The following is a 26,655-nucleotide window of genomic DNA, read 5'->3' as shown; positions in this document are numbered from 1 at the left end:
TCCAAGTATTTCCATATACCCTTTCCTGTCTCTTCCCACTTGTGCATTAAAATCACCCATCACAATTTGCCATTCCTTTCCTACATGTTCTTCCAAGTCTTCTTTCCCCTTCCTTGTGCATCCTGTTTGTGGGGCATATCTTGAATTATTTCTATAACTTTTCCTCTTACATTCATTTCTAGTTTTATTATTCTGTCATTTACCATTTCTACTTCCTCACTTATTCCACTTCTGACTACAAATCCAACCCTTCTTCACCTGCCCTCTTCAGTCCCTGCCCAGTACATTTTATTGTCTTTGCTCAATTTCATTTCTCCTCTTCCTTTCCATTTTATTTCGCTCATTCCAAAGATGTCGATTTCTCTTCTCTCCATTAGATCTACAATTTCTTCAGTCCTTCCTGTCAGTGCTCCAATATTCAATGTCCCTATTCGTAGCCTGCATCATCTCCAATTTTCAGTCCAGCTTGCTTCTTTCTTTTCTCAATTTTTTTATGTTTTCGGCTGTCTGCTTATCGGGCCTGTCATAGCCTACACCTGGGTAGTGGGGTTGTCACCTGTGGGTTCCCAAGTACACCCTTGTTTTCTGTTAGGGTTCCAACTCCCTTAGCCTCTCTGGATACATCCAGGCACACAAGGCAGTTGGGGCAAACACTTTTATGGCGGTGTTTATTTGCCATGACACAAGGCTGTCGATGGGTATTTGTGGTATTTGCTGAGTATGTCCATGCCACTGGACACCCTCCAAACCCTGATAGCCTTGCTGCCTCGGTCCAGGACTGCTTATTTGGGTTTCCCCTTATTCACAGCTTCCCCTCATATCTGAGGGAGATTTCACTATCTGTCACCTGTGACCTGTCCAGTTGCTGAGGCTCACACTGGAAAATCCTAAATGGAAAGTTTTCCAAGCACATGTTTTTAAAACATTAAGGTATGTTCTTAAAATAATGATAGGACAACTATTTACCACAAAGAGTAAATTAGTTGTCTTCAGGGACAGGGATGAAAATTGGCACCTTCTGTCGAGCACAGAAGAAAAATTGCACTTCTAGCAAGGTCATTGGTCTTCTCTATGCACTGAAGGAATGGTTCTAATAAGTGTCTGTGTTCTACACATACAATTATGCAAAATCATGTTAAAATAATCATTTAGAAATAAATTCTCAGTGCTATTTTACGTCTCGGAGTGGTATTTTCTAGGGCTGAGGCGATACCACCATTTACCAATACCCTGACCAATTCCAACTGATGCCAGTACCAATACTTGTATAATTCCAGGTTAAAATAACAAAGGCTAGTTACTGAGTCATAAAACCCATCACATTCTATTAATGACAATAAGTAACTCCCAAATTATTCTCATGTACCATTATAACACTTTCAAATGTCTTGTGACATTTTCTGTGAACTTCTTTCTACTCCCTGAGGATGGAAAAAAAAGAAGTAGTGGTTGTTTTTGAAATGTTGCAAGCCTTTTTAAGTGTTCAGTTACACCTAAAAATCGGTGGATTATTTTAAGTGTCCCTGTTTCATTTCATGATCCCCAATTGCATGTAAACAACATTCTTATTGTTGGGATTAACCTGGAAGGGGGAAAAACGACATAAAATTATACATACAAATGCAGATAGATATATTACTAATTTGGCCTGGCTCTGTTTATGTCCTGCTGTCCATTATTCTGTCATTTGCAATAAAAACAAGTCACTGCATTGTTGGTATCTGCTTCCCAGGAGGGTGCAGTATTTCTCAGAAATCTACATGATACTTCCTATGTTGGACCCCCAAATAACAGGGAAGGGTGAACGAACTTTTGAAAAGGACAAATCTTGACAAATGAGTTTTCTTTTGGCCGCTCTTCTAGTCACTGAAGATAATTGGCATCGGATGGTATTGGCGAAGAAAATTGAACTGATACTTACCGATACCACTGGTATCAGTATCGGCTCAGCCATAGTATTTTCTGACACTTAAACTTGTCACTTATCTCATCTTGGGCCTCCCCAATGGCATAGTGGTATTGTCGTTGCCATGTAAACAAGGTGCCCCAGGTTCGATACCCAGTGGAGACACATGGCAGGCTAGTGGTTTGGATCCCACTTTAACCTGTAGGTCCAGACCCGATTAGCCTTTATGTGCATAAAAGTGGACTTAAAACAATGATACCTATCTCACCTTGCCCAAATGCTAGAATTTTCATTGTCACCTTGCACAATTACAAGTTCATCTTAGAACTTATCTATTCACTTTGGTTCACTGTGGAGGACGTATCCACTTGCCCAATTACAAATTTTATCCAGAATTTACTTTTTACCCTTTAACTCCACTTGTTGGTAGGATGCATGCTGACATATCACTTTTGATCAAAACCTGGCCAAAATGAGAAACAGCAAAACTAACATCAACTCAGATAAATGTTTGTATGAATTTTTTGCACTTTAAAACCCATCTGCTGAAAGATAAACTAACTTGAACAATTTATTCACTCTGGCTTTCTGAACAGAAAAGTTGTGTATTGTGTGTGTATTTATCTTGGTGTAAGCTTGAAAAAATTCTTGGAAACCAGGATAAAATGTCGCAGAAAAAATAAAAACTACTAAAAATAACAGTTATATTATTTTGCACTTACAGAAAGTGGTTATGCGAACCTTTAAGAAGAAAATACATATTCCATTATTTTCCTATTGATTGAAACAACCTTACTTCACCAGCATCATATAGCCAGCTGAATGCTGTTTTGTTTTACTTCCATGTGTCATCGGAGATGACTTGATGACGTTATTGTGTTCCTTACAGATTAACGTGTCAATTTCCGAATCAAGTTATCTGGCTGTCCAGTGGTGTAAATTATGAACATTAATAAAATGTACGTGCAAATTTTTGTAATGTGTTCTAAATCCACATATACCGAACTTTAATCAGTTCTGCTGCAAAGTCAGTGCAGATGGACATGCGAGAAATGTATTAAGCTGGCGATCGATATGTTTCTTAATTAATAGCCTGATTTGTAGTCATTAAGTTCATTAAGCAGTAAATTTTCAGTATTGCCTTCAGAAATTACCAGGTTTGAGTCCCAACTTCGGTGTAGGCATTCTTTTGTAATGTAAGTGTCCATCACTTTCAGTTCATTATCACTCCACTTTCATCATAGCATAAAAGCAATGTGTAATAACCAAATTACAAGAACTCATCAGCATTTTCAATATGGTTCGGATCTTCAAATAGATAGTAATGTAATATATTTGAAAATTAAATATGGACTACACGAAGTTCCTTTCACCAAGGATAATTCATAAGGGCTCTTAATTAACCTATATTTACATAATATTTACTTAAATCTGATATTCACATATCAGTATTCACTGGTGAGGTAAATCCAACAGAGTTTGGTACAGAATAGATTAGCATTATGTTAGTTTTAGAATTAGCAATTCCTAACTAGTTGGGGAGGGAGCAGTTTGGGGAATGCTTATGCAGATTATCCTAGTTGGGAGTTATTGTAAGAATTTTTTTTGTCGAATGGCATTACCCCTACACTTCAAGCACTCGTTGGTACAGTAGTATTGTATTGTAATGTAAGTATTGACATGTCCTATATTGCCATGTACTGTAATTTGTACACACCGGTAGTCCTTGGACGCAAATAAACTAAACTAAACTAAAGTAAATGATAGAAGTGAGAGGAAGATGAGTCTGAGAACAACAATGTTCCTCCTCCAGTGAGAACTTCGATTGCTGATTTGGGACATGCAAGTTGAAGAACAGGTTCACTTTAGATTCGAATTCTGTGTTGAAACCTTTGGTGTTTATGAATGCCACAGACTGATCTAAAATGTAGTGCTTTTCCAAGACTGAATTTATCTAAGCTTGTGCTTAATATGGGCTTTCGAGACTGAACATTCTAGACAACAACCTAAAGGCTTTCAATATATCCATTGATCAATGTATCCCTTTCTTGACTTCTGTGACGAATTTACAGGGAATTAATGTACAATGAATTTATTTGCAATTGGAGTTTTGTGTAAAATTCTTGTTTTAGTGATGTAGCCACACGCCACCAATACCTTCCTCCAAAATTTTCATGAAGGCCCAATTTATGTTGAGTTTGGTACAAATTTCAATTCACGTTTCACCCCCCAAAAACTGCCTTGCACAGCATAGAAGAAAACAAAGAAAGAAATAATTCTAGAGTTATAGACTACCTGTGTGACCCAAATTACCACACAAAGGGACAAAAGAATATTTGTCTGCTTTTTCTTTTTTTTACTTTTTTGCAAATTGGACGGGATCAGTCGAATGCAAGATGTCCGCCCCTCTCCACCCTGGCGTTGCCACTGGTAACCGTGATGAAAATCATATTTTCCCTACATATAATGTTTTCTTTCAATTTTACCCTAAAAGATACACTTTTTCTCTATTTACACGTATGCTATGAATATATTAAATTCCAATAAATTTTGTCAATATTTTTTTAATTCGCCTGATCGTGCTGTATAAATTAGGTACATTTTTGTTTTTGTTGGTCTTATTTTATTTTCTGCCCTGTCCATCTGTCAGTGAATTCTTCGAATGCACCATTTAAAAGGCTGAAGATTAAAATTGAACGAAATCTTCAATGCGGATAATGCATGTTTTCTTGCAAATATGATTTTTTTTCTGATCTTCAGAAGGATGCACGTGTAATGTTTGTAATACTGCGGGTTTGCATTTGTAATGAGATGTAAACACAAACAGGAGTTTTGTTTAGTTGTTGGAAAGAGGTCCTGTCAAACATGGATAAAAAAAGAAGTCGAAGTGAACGATAATTGCAGATGTGTGAATGTGCGTACGTGCTTGGATTCTTCAGAAATTTGTAGCAATGAATAGCTTGTGTTAAAAGTAGGAAGAAGGTGACCTCTTGTTTTATTCGGAAACTATGCAAATGGAAGTGCCAATTCGATAACTGTCGAGGAGCGGTGCAACATATAACGTAGGAAGTCGTCTAATAGTGTAGCAGTAGAAGAAAATCCATGGAGAATATGAAACGCAAATATAGTTTATTTCGTGACATTTATCAACAACCATACAATGACACTACGCGTGTTAAATTATATAATAGAAGCAAAAGTAAGTAAGCATGGTGCAGGGTACTTTCTTTACCTAGACTGTATTTATAGATTGCTTTATTTTGATCTGTTCCGGCAGATTATTCTCATGCCACTCAACTTTCTGTAGATTTTCCAAACTTCTAATTAATGCAACCCAACAAAATCATGAAAATTTTTCTTGGTAAGGGAATTGTAGGAAACTAATTTCCGACCAATATTTGTTGATAATATATTCTTGTTTGCCACATAAAAGGAAGCAATAAATTGGGGGGAAATTTTAAACATACACTTTTTAATAAAAAATACAAATTGAAAAAAAAAAATAACCAGTACGCTTGCCACAGGCACATGTGCACACAAATTCATAAATTGTATGATGAAAGAGATTAGTGTTTACTAGTCTTTTCATGGTGGTTAAGTAATTGATACTGTTTGAGAGAGTATTAAGTATTCAGAAACTATTTATGGAACAATAGTATCATTAGAGAGAGATGACTTGGGTTGTCAACTTTATACAAGGCCTGTTCAAAAAGAAACCAAACTCATTTTGTATAGTTTGGTAAGACTAGTTTACGTCCTTTTCCTAAGGAATATGTGTCATATATCGTTGGAAAGCTTATTTTATAAGGAATTCAACAACGTAAATCCCAAAGCGAGGAAAAATTTCCTGGAGGAGTAAATCGAGAAAAACCGATGTTGTCCGGATATGCGTAATTGAATGTACTGAGGACATTTTTCGATGATGAAGCACATATTTAGGGGTGAAATGAGTGCTAATGGAACCTAACCTAACAGGCCTAACCTTACCTCGTAGACATACCTCATTCCCGTGAATGGTTAGTGACAGAAAGTGTAAAAAGAAAAACTTACTTATCCTACGGATGCTGGAGCGCCGGCTGTCTGCTAGCACGGTTTTTTTAAACAGGCAAGAAGGAGTGCGCAAGAAAGACGTAAACGGGCAAGAAGGAGTGGGCACAAACCATTCACGCAAAACCCCAAAAACCATTTGGGATCGTATAACCATCCATCCACGAATTGCCCCAAAAACCATTCCCGGATAGCTCCACGGACTATTCACGGTAGGTTAGGTTAGGCAAACATAGTTAAAAAATGGCGTGGTTACGTTTTCGCTTAAATTGAAGCAACGGGAATTGATTTCCGGCTGAAATAGATTTCAAGATGAAAGAAAATACCTCAAAGAACTTCGACAATGCTACAGAAACTGATTTCCGTAAGTAGTTTCTCCTGTAGATTTGAAGAAAAGTGTCTCCGATATAACGAACTGTTACCATAAATTGATTGAAGAGGACCAACAGTGGTGGTGCCTAGCATTGTCCTTAGTTATTACCTTGGCCCAGTTTCAAAGCTGTTGCTAACTGCAATAACACAGTGGATCGCGTTGAGTGCCTGGGGTGATATTCAGTTCCCTGCCATGAAGGAACTGGAAGAGCAGGAGTATGTGTGAAATTGCAGAAAACTTTCAAGAGATGTACGATTGTTACATGAAGCCTGTTACGAGGAATGTTTAAGTCGAACAGTGTTACAAATGGTACAGACGTTTCAGATCGGGTCGAACCTCCATCGAGAACGAGTAGATCCCATGTTAAAGTAATGTTGATCATGTTCTTCAACCATCAGGGGATTGTCCATTTGGCTGCATGGTTCCACAGTGAATGCAACATTCTACGTTCACGTCATGCAACTATTACGAGAAAGGATGTGGCACGATAGGCCAGAGATGTGGCAGAACAAATCCTGGATGGTTCATCACAATAATGCATGTGCTCATCCGTTGTCCAGCAGTTTTTGGCAAAAAACCAGATGCCCATTGTACCACAACAGGTCTACTCCCCTGATTTGGCACCAGCAGACTTCTCCCTATTCCCCAAGTTAAATCAACCATCAAAGATCACAGTTTCCAGACAATAGGGATCAAGCAGAATTTGCTATGAAACCTGTAGGTCATTCCAAAACTTGAGTTCCAGCAGGGATTCTAGGACTGGAAGAAATGCTGGGAGTGGTGTGTGAACAGTGGAGGGGAGTTCTTTGAAGGATACAGATGCAAATAGCTTGTGTATATTACCATTTTCTCCATTTTGTAAAGTTCAGTTTCTTTTTGAACAACCCTTGTATATTTTTTTCTAAATACAGTTTACATATTCTTTGATTGCAGTTCATGTACAAACATTTTTTGTCATTATAACATGGACGATACTTCCATTTACATGTGTTTCTTTCGTAGGAAGCTTAGACCTTATCCAGAGATTACGTCTAATGCAGAGACTTCCCGTACACAATGGCTGTGTGAACACAATATGTTGGAATTCGACTGGAGAATACATATTGTCTGGATCGGATGACCAGCATCTGGTTGTGACAAATGGGTACTCTTACAAAGTAAGTGTGCATGTAGAAATGCATGCATGGCACTAAAATAATGTCAGTTTGACATGATTGGACAATCTTCTACACATTTATTACCAAAAGCATGATTTAGTAGTTGGTAATTGTTGATCAAGGCACATTAGGGTCGACTAGGTATTTTTACTTGTGTATTCTACTCAAGTTTTTTATTTATTTATTATCTAATAGTTTTTTCATTCTTAAACTGTATAGGGTGAGGTGTGTTAAGCATGTGGCTTATTAACAAGGTTGATTAGAATTTTATTCATTTATCCTCCTAACCTTTGTTTTTATGAACCATGGTGAAATTTCTAACCAGTTATAAATACCACTTGTAACTTCAGAAAACTGTGCATTAAAACAGAATTACCATGCTTTCCAAATGTAGTGTGTCAGATAACATAAACACATGTCAGATATTTCCATAATTCAATAGTCAGAAAAAGAATACAGAGGGAGAATGTCCCACTTGATCATACTGTGATCCCGGATTTTAAACTCGAATTTCACAATTTCCTGGATTATAAACTGGTACCCTTGACCCTCTGTACCCCCTTGAGAAAGTGAAATATTTTGCATGCTTTTCGAAGATTATGTTGTTTACGAATGTTTTCCATTGTTTTTAGCTCACAGAAATCTGTTTTATTGTGAAGTAAAGTACATTTGTTACCTTAACGTGAAGCAGAAAAGCCTGAAGACTTCGTGCAAGTGAATGTAGCATTCCACAACCAGCAGCTATCATTTTACAGTGTTAGGTTTGGGAGTCATAGCAATTTTTGGCATGTTCTTTTGCTATTTAAGTGTGCATACAAATGGTTTTTACTAATAAAAACCAATGAAAGTACTCCGAAACGGTAGGCTTTTACTTATGAAGGCCATAATTTGAGATCAATTATCTCTGTTAGTTGTGTTTTCCGCATTCTGGAATCAATTTTATATTATGTAAACATCGAAATATTTTGGTTAATACAAGAATTCAATGCAATTCTTGAGAGGGTACAGTGGGTCAACAGCCCCTATAAACTTTACCTTTCTCGTCCCAATAAAGCAACATGATAAAGTTCTCTTGGATTTTTGCTAATTACACTTTGTAGGTTCATAATGAAACTATTACAAATGTGCCAGCCATCTAAATTCAATTATCAGTGAGTATTTATCACTTACTTGCACCTTCCTATTATTTTCTACAGTTAAAAAGTCTTTCTATTTGTCTTGCAGGTTTTAACTGACCATAAAACAAGCCACAGAGCGAATATATTTAGTGCTAAATTTCTGCCAAACAGTGGAGATTATAGGATCATCTCATGCTCTGGTGATGGCATCATTTTGTATACAGGTAAGATACTGAGAATATGATTTTAGAGTTGTATTACAATTTAAACATTACTTGTAGCTACAACAATGTATTTTAGTGCTTAGTATTAATTTTGTTCTCACAATGGCAAATAAGTAGGATATGAAGTTTAATAATAAAAACTTGCTCTGGGTGAAACTGATATATAGCTCTTTTATTCTAGTTTCCATTGGTAACTGTGGACATTGTAGAATATTACTTGTTTACACCATTCAGTTTTATGTGTGCTGTAAACAAATGTTTGAAGTTCTCATGTGAAATATGCATGTAATCATCATGTAGGTTTATTTGTCAAAGTCAGTTTGTTTTAAATCCACTTTATGCATGGATAGGCTAATTGTAACTGGTCCTTGAGTTTGAAGTATTGTCTACGACATGAGCATTCCTGTATGTGTAATCTTTCTTGTGCTCACCATTCATTCCAATCCTCACAATGAAACAAAAGAGGTAGACAATATAACGATAACCAAAATCACGATCGCAATAATATAATTTAAAAAGGATGCACTTTATGACATCACTACATCATGTAGCTTGAAATTGATGAAGCTGCAATAAAATAATGGAAATTTGCATATAGTTTGTTTAATAGCATAAAATTGTACTTTTCAGACCTGAGTAAAAAGGAAGAAACATTTTACAACCAGTTCAATTGCCATTCAGGAACCACGTATGAAGTGATGACTGTTCCTGATGATCCTAACACCTTCCTTAGTTGTGGTGAGGATGGCACTGTTCGATGGTTTGATTTACGAGTAAAAAATAAGTGCAACAAGCAAGAATGTAAGGAGGTAACTTCTTTTGTTGTTTGAGTGTGATTTAGTAAAGTTTAGATGCAGTTTGTTTAATTTTTAAGACTCCAGCATACTTGTTAGAAGGTTACAATTAAAATTATTTTTGTGCTCTAATGAATGAAAATTAAATTTGTACTTTATTTTTATTGCTATTTTTATTATTGTTATGAATATAGAGGAATGCACAGTTGTTAATCATGAGTAGACTGAGAATATAAACTAGCCAAATTTGCATGCAAATATGCTATGAAAGCTTCATAATTTTGCAAAATGAAAATGAACATGGACAGCAATTATGAGAACAATTCTACATTATCCTATAGAATAATGAAGAAAAAATAGGACTGCTACACACAAGACTCTATGTGTAAACTATCCACTTGTACCAGAAACATTTTATTAAAACTACTTACAATAATTGTGTAGGTAAAGTTTTGTTTACCTGTGCAATACATTAACTGCGTTTGCTATGCTAGACCATGAATAAAACTAAGCCAGACTCCATCTGAAATCTGAGGGCCAGGACCTCCCATAGTTTTTTTCATTGGATGACACATGGTCAATGGATTGAGTCCTATTGCCACTGTTTTCTGGGGTTCGAAACTGGAACCTGCTACTTTTTCTTTTCAAGTAGCTGGGTCAACATACAAAATTTCAGGGTCTCACATCTGGAATACCTGCAATAATTCATGTTGCAGTATTCAACTAAGTTTTTTTCAAAACTTACTAAAAACTAAACTCCGTGGCGCAACAGCCCCTCGAAGGGCCAAGGCCTGCCAGAGTGGCTTTTCATTGGGTGATGCGTAATCATCACATCGGGTCCCATCGCCGCTGTTTTTTTCTGGATTTTGAGACCGGAGCCTGCTGCTACTTCTTTTCAAGTAGCTTCCCATGCTGAAATTTTTGGGGCTCCCATCGGTAATCAAACTCAGGACCGTTCGCACCAAAGGTGAGTGTGTTAACCACTTGGCTACGCAGGAACCCTTTCAAAACTTACAACAGTCATTTATCTGTATGCACTTGTTTGCATGATGTAACAGGAGTGAATTTCATATTGGGAGCATTATATACTGTCCCTTTATTTCAGCCAAAAAATGAGATAAATATGTATTCTCATCACTTTTTAACAGTCAGTACAAAATATGACTTTTCCATCTGTATACATGTCACTGTCTGGTGACTTATTGACCTTGATTTCATCCACATGGTGGTTGGTTGCTTTGATTAATTGAGGAGATACATTTTTGAATAGTTATACAAACTACTTTCCAACTTGAAGAATCTTTTAATTGGCTACGAAGAGGTAACAATCTAGACAAAATGTTGAAAATGTGCACTTTACATGAAAAATAAAACAAAATATGCATTTGTGGCAAAAATTACTAAAATATGCATTCACTAGGAAAGCTGTATGGACTTTGTCACAACGTATAAGAACACAATTAGTTTTGAAGTATGCCCTTTCAATAAAAATGTGTATTTGCACATGGATCCTCAATCTATTTATGAGTTACCGAGAGTGTTACTGATATTGAGCATAATTAGAGTTTATTGGATGTTCTGAAAAGAAAATAACTTTTAATCAAAATATACCAGACTATTAAGATGTTTCCCCAACAGAAGTGACATGCCTTCTGGGTGGTGATTGCTCACCTATAGGATTCAACCTCATTCTTCAAACCTGCGGTGTCTTCACCATTCCTGTACACTTGCTAGAGGGCTAGGTAGTTGATTGCAAGATAGATGTCAACTTTGTTGTTGATTTATCCTGAGTTGGGTTTCTTACCTTTTACTATATACGAATATTAATACAAAACACAATGTAGCACAAAAATAAAATGCCAGAAACGGCTATCAACTTTGCTTTGATTAATCATCATCATAAGAATAAGTGGTAAACATTCACTAAAACTTTGGGCCCTTTTATTTCATGCTATGTGGCATTTTGTGAGGGTCCTAATTTTAATACAGATAAGACTGAACTGTCCTGCACAAGCCATCTCACGTTTGAAGCAAGGCTTGTATTGTGATAAGCCGTCAGTGAATGATGAAATGATCTTCGAACAACACGTTGAATTGTATTTCTGAGGGAAGTGACATCCAAGCACATTTTTTTCTCTCCTTGTGTTCAAGACCAATATTCAAGAATTCTTATTTATTTGGTTCTAAATATAGCCTTTTAAAAATATTGACCAATCAGAGCAGGGAAATTGATTATCAACAAGAAAGTGTCAAAGCACAGAATGTTATTTTTATTCTGTGGTGAAGAGGGAAGAAAAAGCTTAATATTTATACGTGAGATTGGGACTTGTGAGAAAGGAATGGATGAGTGGTGGAACATTGTTGTTCGTATTTATTTAATTGCAATTATACAGCAAAGAATAACTAACTAACTCTCTAGCCTTCTTAAACCCGAAGGTTCATGGCTGCAGTAACACAGGCCTTCCATCTGTCCCTATCTTGAGCAAGATCTATATACTCTTTTCCATCCCTACCGATTTCCTTTAGGTCCATCTCAACGTTGTCCCTCCATCTTCGTCTTGGCCTTCCTACAGGTCTCTTACCATCTGGTTTCCCAACAAGAATCCTGTAAACTCCTCTTTCCTCTCCCATTCGTGCCACATGGCCTGCCCACCTAAGTCTTCTTGATTTAATTATTCTAATAATATCTGGACATGAATACAAATTAAAGCAGTGATGTGATGATAATTTCAAGAACCAGCCTTAAGATAAAATATTCCTTGTTTTTCATTTTCAATTAACAAAATGAAAAACTACATATATATCTGTTGTGCCACCTGCACTGCCATCTTTATATAAATTGTGAATTCTTCAAATTTTTCTTCGATATTCCAATAAGAACATTTTTTAGTGGCTGTCAGTTTTTGATTTTGTTAGGTGTTGAACACAATGTTGAATTGTGCACAGTCAGCTTTATTGAGGTTAACGTCCTAAGGTTGACACTTGGCATTATCTACATACACAGTGTGGTCCATAAGTTCCCAGACCAAGGCAATAACAAAGTCATAGGCGTATGTGTTTTGACTATTTACTCAAAATAGGATCATTTGATGCGATACATTGCTCAGCACGAGTTTTCAATCTCTTCATAGCCTCAGAAAAGTCTTCTTTCGGAAGTATCTTCAAGTTGTTGGTCACAGCCTTCTGGATCTTCTCAATCGAGTCGAATCTTGAACCCTTCAGGTGCATTTTCAGTTTTGCGAAGAGGAAATAGTCTGGAGGTGACAAATTTGGTGAATAAGGTGGATGGTGTAATGTGGAGGCTTACTTTTCAGCGAGGAACTGGCGATTTATTGCTGCTGAATGAGCCAGGGCATTGTCGTGCAGCAGGAAAAAATCACGAGAGGTGAAGAGGTCTGGGCGAACTCGTTGGATTCGAGCTAGCAAGCTTTTTAACACTTCCTGATAGAATTCCTTATTTACTGATCTACCTGGATGCACAAATTCTTTGTGAACGACGCCACTGCTATCGAAAAACACGATGAACATAGTCTTCACCCTTGGTTTTTGGAAGTGCAGTTTTTTCGGTCTTGGGGATGTTTTACCGACCCATTCGGAACTCGGATGTTTTGTTTCAGGATCGTAGGCAAAACACCAAGTCTCGTCACCAGTAATAATCTTGTCTAAAAAGTTCTCGTCACGGTCAATCATGGATAACATGTCTTGACAAGACTCAACTCGATCGTCCATTTGCTCCCTTGTCAGAGCATGTGGAACAAATCTTGAACACTGCTTCTGCTTGTTCAAATCTTCATGCAAGATCCGCAAAACCACTTTTTTGGGGATGTTTAGTGTTTCTCCTATCATCTGAGACGTCACTTTCCGATCCTCTTTAACCTTTTGAGTCCCAAGGCCATTTTCACAAGTAAGCCTCTTGGTCCCGAGCCGATTTTGAGCAAAATGCAGAGTTTCAATTAAATGAGTGTAGATCGGAGACTAATTGCCCTAGAGAGATGAGTGATATACCATTGTACGCGGAATGAACCAGAGATTCAGACTATATGAAATTTATGCAAATTCGGTGTATATGTGGCGGGGGGAGGGGCTAACTCTCAAAATTCCAAAATTTCGGAAAAAAAATTGGTTCCCCCACCCTCCCCCCAAGAAAAAAGTACAGGACAGTGTTGACATGCACATGGAAATGATCGCTGACATGTAAGGAACACAAAAATATTTGCATTATTATCATATGACCAATGTAACTTGAGTTGTACCCCGAAAAGGAATGGTCGGCATGCCACTGATTCAAGCTTCAAAATGCAGCGGTACCTTGAAATGACTATAGCTCAGAAACTAAATGCCCTAGAGATATGAAAGATATACCGTTGTACGCAGAATGAATCACAGATTCAGACGATATATAATTTATGCACATTCGGCATATATATGGAGGGGGAAAGGGGGGAAATCCCCTGAAAATACTTTTTTATCTTTAAAAAAATGGGATTTCGCCCGCCCCCCCTGAAAAAAAGGATATGATAAGTTCAAAATGCACATAGAAATTATCGCTGGCATGTAAGAAACAGAAAAATATTTGCATCATTGTCGTATGACCAATGTAACTTGAGTTGTACCCCCAAAAGGAATGGCCACTGATTCAAGCTTCAAAATGCAGCGGTACCTTGAAATGACTATAGCTCAGAAACTAAATGCCCTAGAGATATGAAAGATATACCGTTGTACACAGAATGAATCACAGATTCAGACGATATATAATTTATGCACATTCGGCATACATATGGAGGGGGAAAGGGGGGGAAATCCCCTCAAAAATACTTTTCTTTAAAAAAAATGGTGTTCCCCCCCCCCGGAAAAAAATGTCAAAATTAAAAATTTATGCAAGTTTGGCATATATATGGAGGGGGAAGGGAGAAAACCCCCAAAAATTATTTTAAAAAATTGTCACTTCACCCAAAAAATGTCCTCTCACTTGGGCACAAAACGACACCTATGCACAACATTCACGTACGAAAAGCTAGAACGCAGTGAAAAATGAGCACCGATTCTTGCAGCTGCTTGAAATTCTATTTTTAGACAATGCAGGGTAACCCCTGTCGCAACTTGTGGACACTTGTGCTAAAAAAAACAAAGGTTTCCTTCAGCGTGCTTCGAAATTCCATTCTCACAACCCAGAATCAGCAACCAGTCTTCCCCCTCCCCCACCCCCTGCTTGCGCCCTCACGAAAAACTTTCATTTTGACATCGGATACTGATAAACAAGCTTCCTTCGAAAGCAGTTCACAGGCGGGAGTGAAAAGCATTGCTTTAGAACAACAAAGCTGGTGTTCCTTTGTCGGCAAAAATTTGACCTTCAAAAGAGAAGTCCCTTTCCCCGCCTTTCCCCACCTTTCCCCACCTTTCCCTGCCTTTCCCCCTACATTTTCATGAAGACAAAAAAAAATGCAAAAAAAAAACATTGCTGTTAAATACATGTGTTGGGAACAATATAAACAAAAAAATCGAAATTCTAGCCAAAAATAGAAAAGTTATAACATAAAAACTACGACCTTGACACAGCGTCTCGATCGAGACGCTTGGGACCGTGAGGCTTACATTTGGGTATCTCGATCGAGATGCTTGGTATCCAAAAGGTTAATCAAGTTAGTGACAGCTGCGATGTTCTCGTTGGTCCGAGTCGTTGTTGGCCGACCACTGCGATCGTCGTCCTTCACTGTCTCCCGACCCTCACGAAAACGTTTGTGCCACTCAAAAATGGTTGTCCGAATCAGTGCTGACTCACCTTACGCCTTCTGAATCAGTTCCAATGTCTTTGTCACTGAAAATTCAGCTTTGCAGCAAAATTTAATTGCTACCCACTGTTCATCCTCCTCGTCCATCTCCCGAGTCTGACACACACACACAACAACAGGTAATATAAGATGTTTTCAGTCTTCAACTACTACTAGACTGATGCCTCCCAGCATGGCTGTTCGAAAGGGTTCAAACTACGTAGTACAACAGTCATCCGCTAGATGGTGTTAATGGGAAGGCTGCAAAAAAATTCAATACGGGAACTTATGAACCGCACTGTGTACATGCATGATGCCTGCATGCACTGGATCTTCGAAATTAATCAATCCTTCAAAGAATGTGCAGAAGGAAGTCTCTTTTATGTGGATGCCAACTGTTTTCAACTCCTGATAATGAAATGTAATGTTTTTCTTTTTCACTGAGTAATTCATTCCATTTTTCTTCTTAGGATATAATGATATCTTGCCAAAGAGCTGTAACTGCTTTGTCAGTAAACCCAACTATTCCATACCACTTGGCTATTGGATGCTCTGACAGTACAGTGAGGATGTTTGACAGACGCATGCTGGGTACGAAAGCCTCAGGTAAGCTGCCACTTATACTGTGATTATTACAAAGTACTTGACTCATTCAGTATGCACAGATGTTCAATGTCAACTGGAATTATAGGGCCTCCCCAATGGCATAGTGGTAAGGCTGTAGCCTTGTAATCCAGGGGTTCCAGGTTTGATCCATGGTGGAGACACGCAGTAGTTTGGATCCCACCGTAAACTGTAGGTTCAGTCCCAATTAGCCCATCTATGTATAAAGTGAACGTAATGCAAAACTTGACAAAGTTCATCTGGAATTTTGATTGGATGGGTAAAAAGGTATGAGGGGGGGGGTGGTTTCCCTGAACCCACATCCTTCAGATTGTGAATCCGTAGCACAAATCACTCACCTAGAGCTTCTACATTACCTAGGTATAGTAGCATAAAACTAAATTCCACGCTCCACAGCCCTCTAAGGGCCAAGGCCTGCCAGAGTGGCTTTTTCATTGGGTGACATGTGGTTAGTGCATCAAGTATCATCCTCATTGTTTTCTGGCTTTCAAGACTGGAGCCCATTACTTATTTTTTCAAGTAGCTCCCCAATTCTTCAGAGTGCTGTTTCAAAGCTGAAATTTTGGGGGCTCTATTTGAGACTACTATAACTCTTTACTTTCTACGGAAGTCTTTCTGGCACACATTATTTAGACATCACCTCCAGAAAAGCAATATATGACTCAGAGAACTTGAAGGGTGAATGACATGTGCAATTCATACTATTTGGTCTTAAAATTTTTTGTACTTGAAACGTTGTCATCAGCTAAGCATTTAGTTTCCAGACATATAGTACTCTACTGGTGTAGACATATCGATTTGTCAGTAAAATTACTAGTATTTTTACCAGTTTAATAATCTATAAAGAGCATGTAATTTAGTGCAAGATTTTCATTTTGTTAATTTTTATCTTCATAAACATATAATTCATAAGTTTTGTAAAGTAAATGTCAGTATTGCTGTTTTTTTTTCAAAGCAAAACACATTTCAGTCACCTGGTTACGTACATAAATAAAGGAACATTTACAATTTTACGTTGAATTGGTAGATTGTCTTTATCTGTAAATTTGATATAGATTCTGTATCAGAATCTGCAAAATTTTCATGCTTGAATTGTCTACCCTTTATCAAAAGTGAGAATAGAAACACAGGAAAACAGAGAAGGGCTTTAAAAGAAACTACACACACACACACACACACACACACAAAAAGGTGTAGACATTTGAAAGATATCCTTTGCCAATCCAAAGTTAATTTTTTGCCTACCAGACCAAACAGAACTGTTGTCCCACCTACATTTGAAGCTCACTTATTTTTCAATTGAACTAGTCACAAAAACTAAATTATGGCAAACAGAGTATGCATTGCAATGAAATCTTGGGTGAAGCAGGGATTGAACATGGGTCTTTGTCATTCCATGCCAAAAAACTATCAGGGAACTATTGATTTGTAATATGCTTGTAATGGGCAAAATAACATTACAGGGGTCTTATTTGTGGACACTATGAAGAGGTCAGAGGTTGGCTTGTTAGATTACTGGGTGAGCATTGGTATGGAATGCCAAAGAACCAGATTCAGTTCCTGGTTTGGTCATAATCTTCACGTAACTTTCCAATATATTTCATATTCCGCAGTGACTCCAGATGAATGCTAGAATGGTGCTTTAATGAAGTCCATTTTCTTCAGTTTCCTTCTGACCTTACCATTTTTGTTTACCTGGTGGTAGAAATAAAAGTGAGCCATGGTAGCGCGGTTGTTATGGCATCTGACCACCATGTGAGAGACCCGGCAGGGAATAACCATTATTTTTTCCACCTGTTCAAGAATACCGGCACCCACCCAGGATCGTATAAAGTGGGTACCTGGAGGAAACAGGGGGGGGGGTAAAGGTGGCCAGGGCATGGTGCTCATCACATCACCCCCACCTTCTGCCGTGACCTAACTCCACACCCCCTATATGCCTACATGGCATGTTGCAAAAGCACAGGGGAGCAGTAGTGGTACAAATAAGCTATATCATTTGCATCAATAAATAACTCCTACAATTGTTTAATTTTTACATAAATATTTAGAGAAAAGTAGCAAGTAACATATTAATAATGCATTTGTTTTGCTACATTAGCATTACCATGAAGTAGTGTACATTTTTATTAATGAAGGTTACACCTGTGTATTAGTTGAAACGTTTATTTTTCAGGTGGAATCCCACACAGTGGTGCTCTTAAACCCTTGTGTTCATTCACTGTGCCTGATTTTGAAGGCCGATCATACAGAATAACTTCTTTGAGTTTCAGCCCTGAAGGAGAAGAGCTGTTGGTCAGTTACTCATCAGATTATCTCTATCTGTTCAGTGTCAAAGTAAGTATACTGATTCATTTGAATTACTATATGCCTAGTTTTATATTCTTTTTACAACCAAAACAAAAAGTGCAGTATCCGGCTCAAAACATTAAAAACATTACTATCTATGTTGTAGGTGCATATATGTGGTAATATCCATAAATTCAGGGATTTCATGCACTCATGAAAGCACAAGCAGTAAGACAGAAACATGAATTTTCAACAGCAGCATACAAACATTAAATGTTGTCAGCATTTTGTGAAAGATGCAATCGGAGACTTACACTATACTCAGAACAATGTACTCTATAATGGAACGCTCAAAAGTATTCGAGTGGTAAATTCCCTGGACTTAGCCCCATGTGACTTCTACCTTTTACCCCCACATGGAAAACCATAATGGAGCATTGTTTCCCGTCTGAAACTGATCAGCAATGCAGGAGGCATTACGTGAGGTTGCATGGCTTCCAGAACTGCTGCCAACAGCTTCACCATCGCTGTAGCCCAAGGGGATTACTTTGAAGGTGGTTGTGCATTAGTGTTTGAAGTGATCGTGGTAAGGAACATCATGAACATAGTTCCTGAACTTTTGGATTGTGCCTGGTATATATCAGTTATTGTGTAAAGTTGCATTCTTTGTAAGGCAGGATGGGAACCATCCACTGTCTTTTTCTACGTGTTCATCACATCATAGCTGCATTGGCATTACCACATAGTAAGCTGCATATTTCATTCTATAAACATAGTCTTGTATGATATGTCAAAATACACTGTTGAAACTTCATTACTAATCTCTGTTACATTATTTTGTGCAGGAGTGTGAAAGAAAACAACCAAAAGCTTTTCATGCAGGATGTTCAACGTTAGAAGGCAAATTAAAGAAGCTTGCTTCAAAATCTCCACCTCCAGTGAAACGACTCCGTTTGAGGGGAGATTGGTCAGATACCGGTCCAGATGCTAGGCCTGAAAGGGAAGGTGGTCGAACAGGAGGTAAGAAAAGTGTTTTTCTTTAGTTTTCGGTTTGTATTTGTTATTGAATGTTACTTTTGTACACAGGGGTTTATCCAGAATTTTCCATCTGTCAGATGGGTTAGTTCATATTTATAGGGGTGTAAGGGTAATTTAGACCCAAAATGACCATTGGGCCTTCGTGAAAAATTTTAAGGGGTATTGGCAAAAGTTTAGGGTTGTGCTAGTGTGTTAGGGGTGTTTGGATAAATCACTCTTCTTACCTCTTTAGGTTTATCTCATTAAAGAGACTGAAGGATGATTTGGTGAAATTGTTGAAAGAACAAACACAAAACTTATGCTTAGGCTGTGACTCATTGATGGCAAGATTGAGAGTTAAGGACTCTATGCATGAAAACTGGTTTTTTTTTTTCAATTCTTTTATTAAATCACATAATGTCTTACACTACATATTGGCAAATGCACATTGCCACCTTAAAAATTTAGTGCATAGTAAACAGTACAAATATTTTATATGATGAAACGTTGTTTCTGCATGGAACATTCTTCTTCATTGTCTTTCATCACATCTTTTCTGTGGATCTAAATAGGCTCCCACATAGCCAAATAGTTAGTGCTTCTGCCTGTAGTGCAGGCAGTCCTGGGTTTGATCCCCTGTGAGAGGAGCTAAATTTTGTTGTTGAGGACAATTGGAAAGGTATCTGAAAAGAAGTAGTAGCAGGACACTGTTAGAAAACAGTTGAGGTGGAATGTGATATGCTGACTATGTGTCACCCAATGACAATCTGCTTGGCATACCTTGACCCTGAATGAGCTTTTGGGCTCCCGACAGTTTAGTTTTTTACCATATTCTGGGTAAATATGAGCAGTCATGGCTGGGTGCTATATGCACGGGAAACTTTACCTTTACTGGTAAATATGAATTTCTGTTCATAACTAATGCATATTTATTAGGACTGTGCCGATACTACCGATGTCAATATATCGGTCGATACCAGTGGTATTGGTATTTACCGATAATAGCCGATACTTCTCCGGCATTTTGATTGTTCGAGGGTCCGCAAAAATGCCACGCGATACTTTTGCGGAGTCTAATTACCCTGAAAGTTGCATAAAATTCGAATTTCAATTGATTTTGTGCCAATATTATGTGAGCAAACTGTATTTTGTAATTACATAACATTTTTTTTATATTTTGATGTATTTTTTTATATGTGAACAGTAAAAGCTCTGACAAACTGATACTTATAATTGGAGTGGACTACGCACCCACTAATATTAATCAATATTTTGATCAACTTTTAATTGTTACAATTTTCAAGAATCTGTACCGGTATCAGCAGGAATCGGTAAGAGTATCGGTTCAAAGTGGTGTCGGCTCAGCCCTAATATTTATATAACTGTTTCATTGTTTTCAAGTATAGAATCTATTTCGTACACAGCTCCCACTTTTGATGCTACACTCAAATTCTCATTTTCTTTTCAATATTCAATTAATTATTTAAATTTTGCTCTTTTTTTATTTTTTTTTATTAGAAGTTGCTCAAGCACGACCCACTCTACATGCAACCCTAATGCAACGAATGACAGACGTCTTGTCCAGAATGCTGAATGACCCTGCTACTCGTGCAGCGCTGAGTGGAGGTGGTGAAGATTCTTTAGAAGGAAACGAGGCACGGGCGGAGAATGCTTCCAGCGAAGCAGAAAGTGCCACGTTGCCATCCCAGCAGCAGGAGGGTGGAAACACGACAAGTGCCGAAGCTTCCACTGTCCAAACAGAAGAAGGATCAGCTAGACCGCAGGCAGTGGAATCTGTGCCTCAGCTCTCTTCCTTAACCATAAATTCTCCCAATTTAGAGGACGTGGCTTCATCAAGTAACGAACTCCCAGACTCGTCAGTGCAAAGTACAGCTGCCGTTAGTAACGAAAGTACTTACAGTGTTCTAGATTTATCAACGATGTCCAATTCGTCACAATCTAGCAATAATGTTGATCAATCAGTTTCGGATCAGACTAGAGTTGAGTTGGCCGATTCGTCTGTATCTAAAGAAAGTGACAAACAGGGTGCTTCATCATCTCAGAGTGAAGGTGTGCTTCCAGAGACCTCTGGGGTAGCTCCCGAGGGAAATTCCCAGACTGAAGTAACTGGAAATGTTGCAACTAACGACAGTCCCTCTGAATCTGAGATTCAGGATATCAGCAGTCTTCAGAATCAGCTGTCCTCAATGAGAGAAGGCTTTATTGAAAGGTAATGTTTACTTAATTAGCTGGCCATAAAGGTGTTGTCATATTGAAATGAGATTTTCTTGGTGATTACTTGGAAGAGTTTGAGTTTGAATTTTGATTTCATGTCCACTTTATGCACATATAGGCTAATTGGGACTGGACCTACAGTTTAAAATGGGATTCAAGCCACTGTGCAATGTGCCTTCACTGGGCATTGAACCTGGGACACCTTGATTACAAGGTGATTATGCTAGTGGGGAAGCACTGTGTGGAAGAATATTATCACTTTTCATTTTTCCACTTCAGATTATAAAAAATGTTTCCATTGTGGATAGCATTTTTCATTTTTCACTAGAACCCAATCGCTTTTTAGTTTTCCACTCTTGCACACAAAACTTTTCATTAATCCACTCTCACATATAAATATTTTTCATTTTTCCATTATAACAACAACTCTTCATTATTTCTGTGTGAGCAGAAGCACTTCTGCACTTGTAATTTTTGTACTCCAGAACACAAACACTGCAATAGGTTTTGCCATCTTCGTGGTGACTTCTTCAGTCTTGAACTGGTTTATTCTGTGGAGTGAATTAAAGCAGTATTTCTGATACTAATGTAGAAAAGTGAGATGAGAGGACTGTTCTCCTGTGTTAGTTTTTAGGAATGTGTTATATTTTTAGATTATTAATTATATGCATATGCAGTCATGTAACAGATTTCTAATGCCACTTTTTTGTTTTATGCTGCATTTCTCAGGGCCTTGACATGTGGTTTTCAATTTATAAAATCACTAACAAAGAGGCAAGTGTCTCATAGTAATATAGTTCAGTAAATTAGATATTATAGAGCATTTGTCATACTCGGAGATGGTGGTGAAACTAGAGATGATGTTTCCTTATAGGACTGGTTAAGTTTTTCGAGTCATAGATTTAAACCCTGGTTTAATTAAGAGTATTGCAACTCAACTGGCTTTATGAAATACCGTATTTCATTGCATAATGGTTGCCACCACATACTGTATTTACTTTTGTATAATGCACACTTTTTCTAAAATTTTTTGCCCCCCAAAATTGTGGTGTGTATTATGAACGGAATAATTTGGACAGCGAACATTAACCTTTTGAGTTCCAAGGCCATTTTCCCATGTAACCCCCTTGGTCCCGAGCCGATTTTAAGCAAAATGCAGAGTTTCAAGTAAATGAGTGTAGATCGGAGGCTAATTGCCCTAGAGAGATGAGTGATATACCGTTGTACGCGGAATGAACCAGAGATTCAGACTATATGAAATTTAAGCAAATTCGGCATATATGTGGTGGTGGGGAGGGGGCTAACTCTCAAGATTCCAAAATTTCGGGGGAAAAATGCCCCCCCAAGAAAAAAATACATGACAGTGTCGACATGCACATGGAAATGATCACTGACATGTAAGGAACACATAAATATTTGCATTATTATCATATGACCAATGTAACGTGAGTTGTACCCCCAAAAGGAATGGCCGGCACGCCACTAATTCAAGCTTCAAAATGCAGTGGTACCTTGAAATGGCTTTAGCTCAGAGACTATTTGCCCTGGAGATAAGAACGATTTACCATTGTACGCAGAATGAATCACAGATACAGAAGATATATAATTTATGCACATTCGGTATACATATGGAGTGGGAAAGGGGGGAAATCCCCTGAAAAATGTATATTTTTTAAAGAAAATAAGGGGTTTCTCCCCCCCTCCCCCGAAAAGAAGGATATGAAAAGTTCAAAATGCACATAGAAATTATCGCTGGCATGTAAGAAACAGAAAAGTATTTTCATTTTTGTCATATGACCAAGATTACGCGAGTTGTACCCCTGAAACGAAAGGCTTGTACGCCACAGTCTCAAGCTTCGGAATTGAGCGAACTGCAGAGTTACATTGAAATGACTATAGCTCAGAAACTAAGTGCCCTAGAGATATGAAAGATATATCGTTGTACGCAGAATGAATCACAGATATATAATTTATGCACATTCGGCGTACATATGGAGGGGGAATGGGGGGAAATCCCCTCAGAAATACTTTTCTTAAAAAAATGGTGTCCCCCCCGAAAAAAAGAATTTCAAAATGCACAAAATGCAAAATTTATGCAAATTTGGCGTATATATGGAGGGGGAAGGGAGAAAACCCCCCAAAATGATTTTAAAAAATTGTCACCACCAAAAAAATGTACTTGCACTTGGGCACAAAAGGACACATACGCACAACATTCACAGACGAAAAGCTAGAACGCAGTGAAAAATGAACGCCGATTCTTGCAGCTGCTTGAAATTCTATTTTTAGGGTAACCCGTGTTGAAACTTGTGGACACTTGTGCTAAAAAACAAAGATTTCCTTCAGCGTGCTTCGAAATTGCATTCTCACAACGCAGATTCAACAACCAGTCTTCCCCCTGCTTGCACCCTCACGGAAAACTTTCATTTTGACATCGGATACAGATAAACAATCTTCCTTGGAATGCAGTTAACAGGCGGGAGTGAAAAGCATTGCTTTAGAACAACAAAGCCCATCTTCCTTTGTTGGCAAAAATTTGACCTTGAAAAGAGACGTCCCTTTCCCTGCCTTTTCCCCCCCATTTTCATGAAGAAAAAAAAAGGTGCAAGAAACATTTATGTTAAATACATGTGTTAGGAACAATATATATAAAAAAAATCGAAATTCTAGCCAAAAATAGAAAAGTTATAACGTAAAAACTACTACCTTGACACAGCATCTCGATCGAGACACTTGGGACCGTGAGGGTTACATTTGGGTATCTCGATCGAGATGCTTTGGACACAAAAGGTTAAAACCACGCATGTTTTCACTATGTCACTGCATATAACACATATATGAGGCTTATTTTTTTAAGTAAGGTCCGTTTTGCAATAAAAAGGAAGTATTTTCTGAATTTACATACACTTTTCTATTTTTCTACATAATTCCCTTGCTCGTTTAAACATTTATCGTAACGAACAACAAGTTTTTGGATACCCTCCTCATAGAACTCTGCCGTCAGTGATGATAGCCAGTTACCCACGGAAGTTGCTTGTGTCAAAACATAGTTGCCATGATCTTGCGCTTTGAAAGGGTCTGTTTTGCTTTCACTTTGACTGGCGATGATGTGTGTCGCCACTCCATCGATTGTTGTTTTGACTCAGGAGTCACGTGGGACACCCATGTCTCATCTCCTGTGACGATATGACAAAACTCATCACCTTCCTCGTTGTAGAGGGTCAAAAATGTTAAAGCACTGGCTATCATCACAGGTGGCAGAGTTCTATGAGGAGGGTATCCAAAAACTCATAGTTCGTTATGATATATGTTTAAACCGGCAACTAAATTATGTAGAAAAATAGAGAAGTGTATGTAAATTCAGAAAATGAATGTTTTTTTTTGAAGAAAACATTTACTTACTTCGTTTTTATTGAAAATCGGACCTTACTAAAAAAAATAACCCTCGTATATAAACGGGCGCAAATACAAATTACCAGGTTGGATTTCTTTAGTAATAATATATATAAAAGAAACACTATAAATGGCCATTCCCATGATTTTTCACTTTGTAACAGAACGTTTTGCAACACTGAGATATGCGGTGCTGTGCCATTCAGACAGAATACGAGCATGCGGCACCTCCTGTCACAATAATAGAAAATAACTTCCTGAGCACTGCAAATCCAGAACACAATTTTGATCTCGCTTTCTTCTACTACAGAATAAAGAAGATTATTACAGAAGTGAAGGATTTAGGATGCTAAACACAGTGGAGGGAGAGAGGGGAGAGGGTGTGGGTGGGTGACTCATTCATTGTATACTCAAGATGATATTCTCCCCTTGGTCCACATAGCAGCAGGTGACTCATTGAATTGGTATGATGTATAGCAACTGTTTTATGTCCTACAACTAAAAAAAGCAATTTTTTTGAACCTGAATTGAACTGCGCATTACATACAAGATATAATTGTTTGTTGCTTTTCCCTATCAAAAACCAGGTTGCACTTTATATGGATAAATATGGTAATCGTCACACCCTGTTCAGTCCAAAAATTGGTTTATATCCTTTCATCGCATAATCATAGCATCGGCTCATCAGGTAAACAAACCAGTGATATCTTTGGACAGTGAAAATTACATTTTGTAAATAATCTTATGTGTAATATTTCAATTATAATCAACAACAAATAATGTATTGATTTTTATCAGACTGGAAACATGTTTGCAAACTGTCTTGAAGAAATAGACTATTAAATTTTAACGTAGATCTAACAGTCATCTTAATCTTGCACCAAAGACAGTTCACATAGTAATAAATGACTTTTAAGTACCAGAAATACTGGAACTTTCTTTTTTTTTTTTTAAAAAAAAAAACAACTTTATGTAATAGTTGCACTTTTTGTCAAAAAATTTGGCATTAAATTTGCAACGATTATGCATTGAAATGTGGTACTTGTGGTATATACATGAAGTATTATGAATTACAAAAAATTAAATGAAAATTGTAGCTCTACTAGGGAACAAAACTTGCTCTCACAGAACCACCAAGTTATAGTATATTTTATATGGCTGAGCCGATAATACTTTGAACCATTACCAATGCCTATTACCTGTTCTCATAGATACTTATACTGATTGAAATTGCTAGAATTAAAACTTGTAATATTGTCATTACTATTATCATGTAAGTACATGTAGTCCACTGCAGTGATATGCATCAAATTACCAATTTTTGTTTTGAAATATTCATGATCTGATATATTAACTGTCATCATTTAATCACAAGCTCCACTTTTTCACACATTACTGGTACAAAGTAAATGAAAATAGTGAAAATTACGTAATTTCCAGGATAATTAGTCTCCACAAAAGTGTTGGGTGCCATTTCGTAAACGCTGCGAAATGCACTAACTGTGAGGTGTGTGCATTCTGAGTATGCAAAGTATGCAATGCATATCCACAACAGGGCATCCCCCATGGCATAGTGATAGTGTTGTTGCCTTGTAATCAAGGGGTCCCAAGTTCAATACCCAGTGGATACACGTAGTGGTTCGGATCCCACTTTAAACTCTAGGTCCATTCCCGATTAGCCTTACTGTGCATAAAGTGGACTTAAAATAC

The 26,655-nt window shown here is 37.6% G+C and overlaps 1 protein-coding gene across 2 annotated transcripts in view; it reads left to right on the top strand.

The window, feature by feature from the left end:
- Nucleotides 1–4,548: 4,548 nt before the first annotated feature.
- Nucleotides 4,549–26,655, top strand: part of LOC145994890 (DDB1- and CUL4-associated factor 6-like) — a 51,907-nt gene continuing 29,800 nt past the window's right edge. Inside the window, exons 1-8 of one of the 2 annotated variants that reach the window (XM_083131345.1) lie at nt 4,549–5,105; nt 7,329–7,483; nt 8,708–8,825; nt 9,456–9,634; nt 15,858–15,993; nt 18,188–18,348; nt 19,146–19,320; nt 20,836–21,547. In XM_083131345.1, coding sequence (XP_082987471.1) covers nt 5,009–5,105; nt 7,329–7,483; nt 8,708–8,825; nt 9,456–9,634; nt 15,858–15,993; nt 18,188–18,348; nt 19,146–19,320; nt 20,836–21,547 — 1,733 coding nt within the window. In that variant the 5' untranslated portion in view covers nt 4,549–5,008. Of the gene's footprint in view, nt 5,106–7,328; nt 7,484–8,707; nt 8,826–9,455; nt 9,635–15,857; nt 15,994–18,187; nt 18,349–19,145; nt 19,321–20,835; nt 21,548–26,655 lie in introns of those variants that run through there. The other variant, XM_083131346.1, reaches the window with a different exon arrangement.

The sequence above is a fragment of the Lepisma saccharinum genome, chromosome 11 (assembly GCF_977018435.1).
Source record: "Lepisma saccharinum chromosome 11, izLepSacc3.1, whole genome shotgun sequence".
Classification (NCBI taxonomy): Eukaryota; Metazoa; Arthropoda; class Insecta; order Zygentoma; family Lepismatidae; genus Lepisma; species Lepisma saccharinum.
The sequence above is the reverse complement of the archived record's forward strand: the minus strand, read 5'-3'. Positions and strand labels throughout refer to the sequence as shown.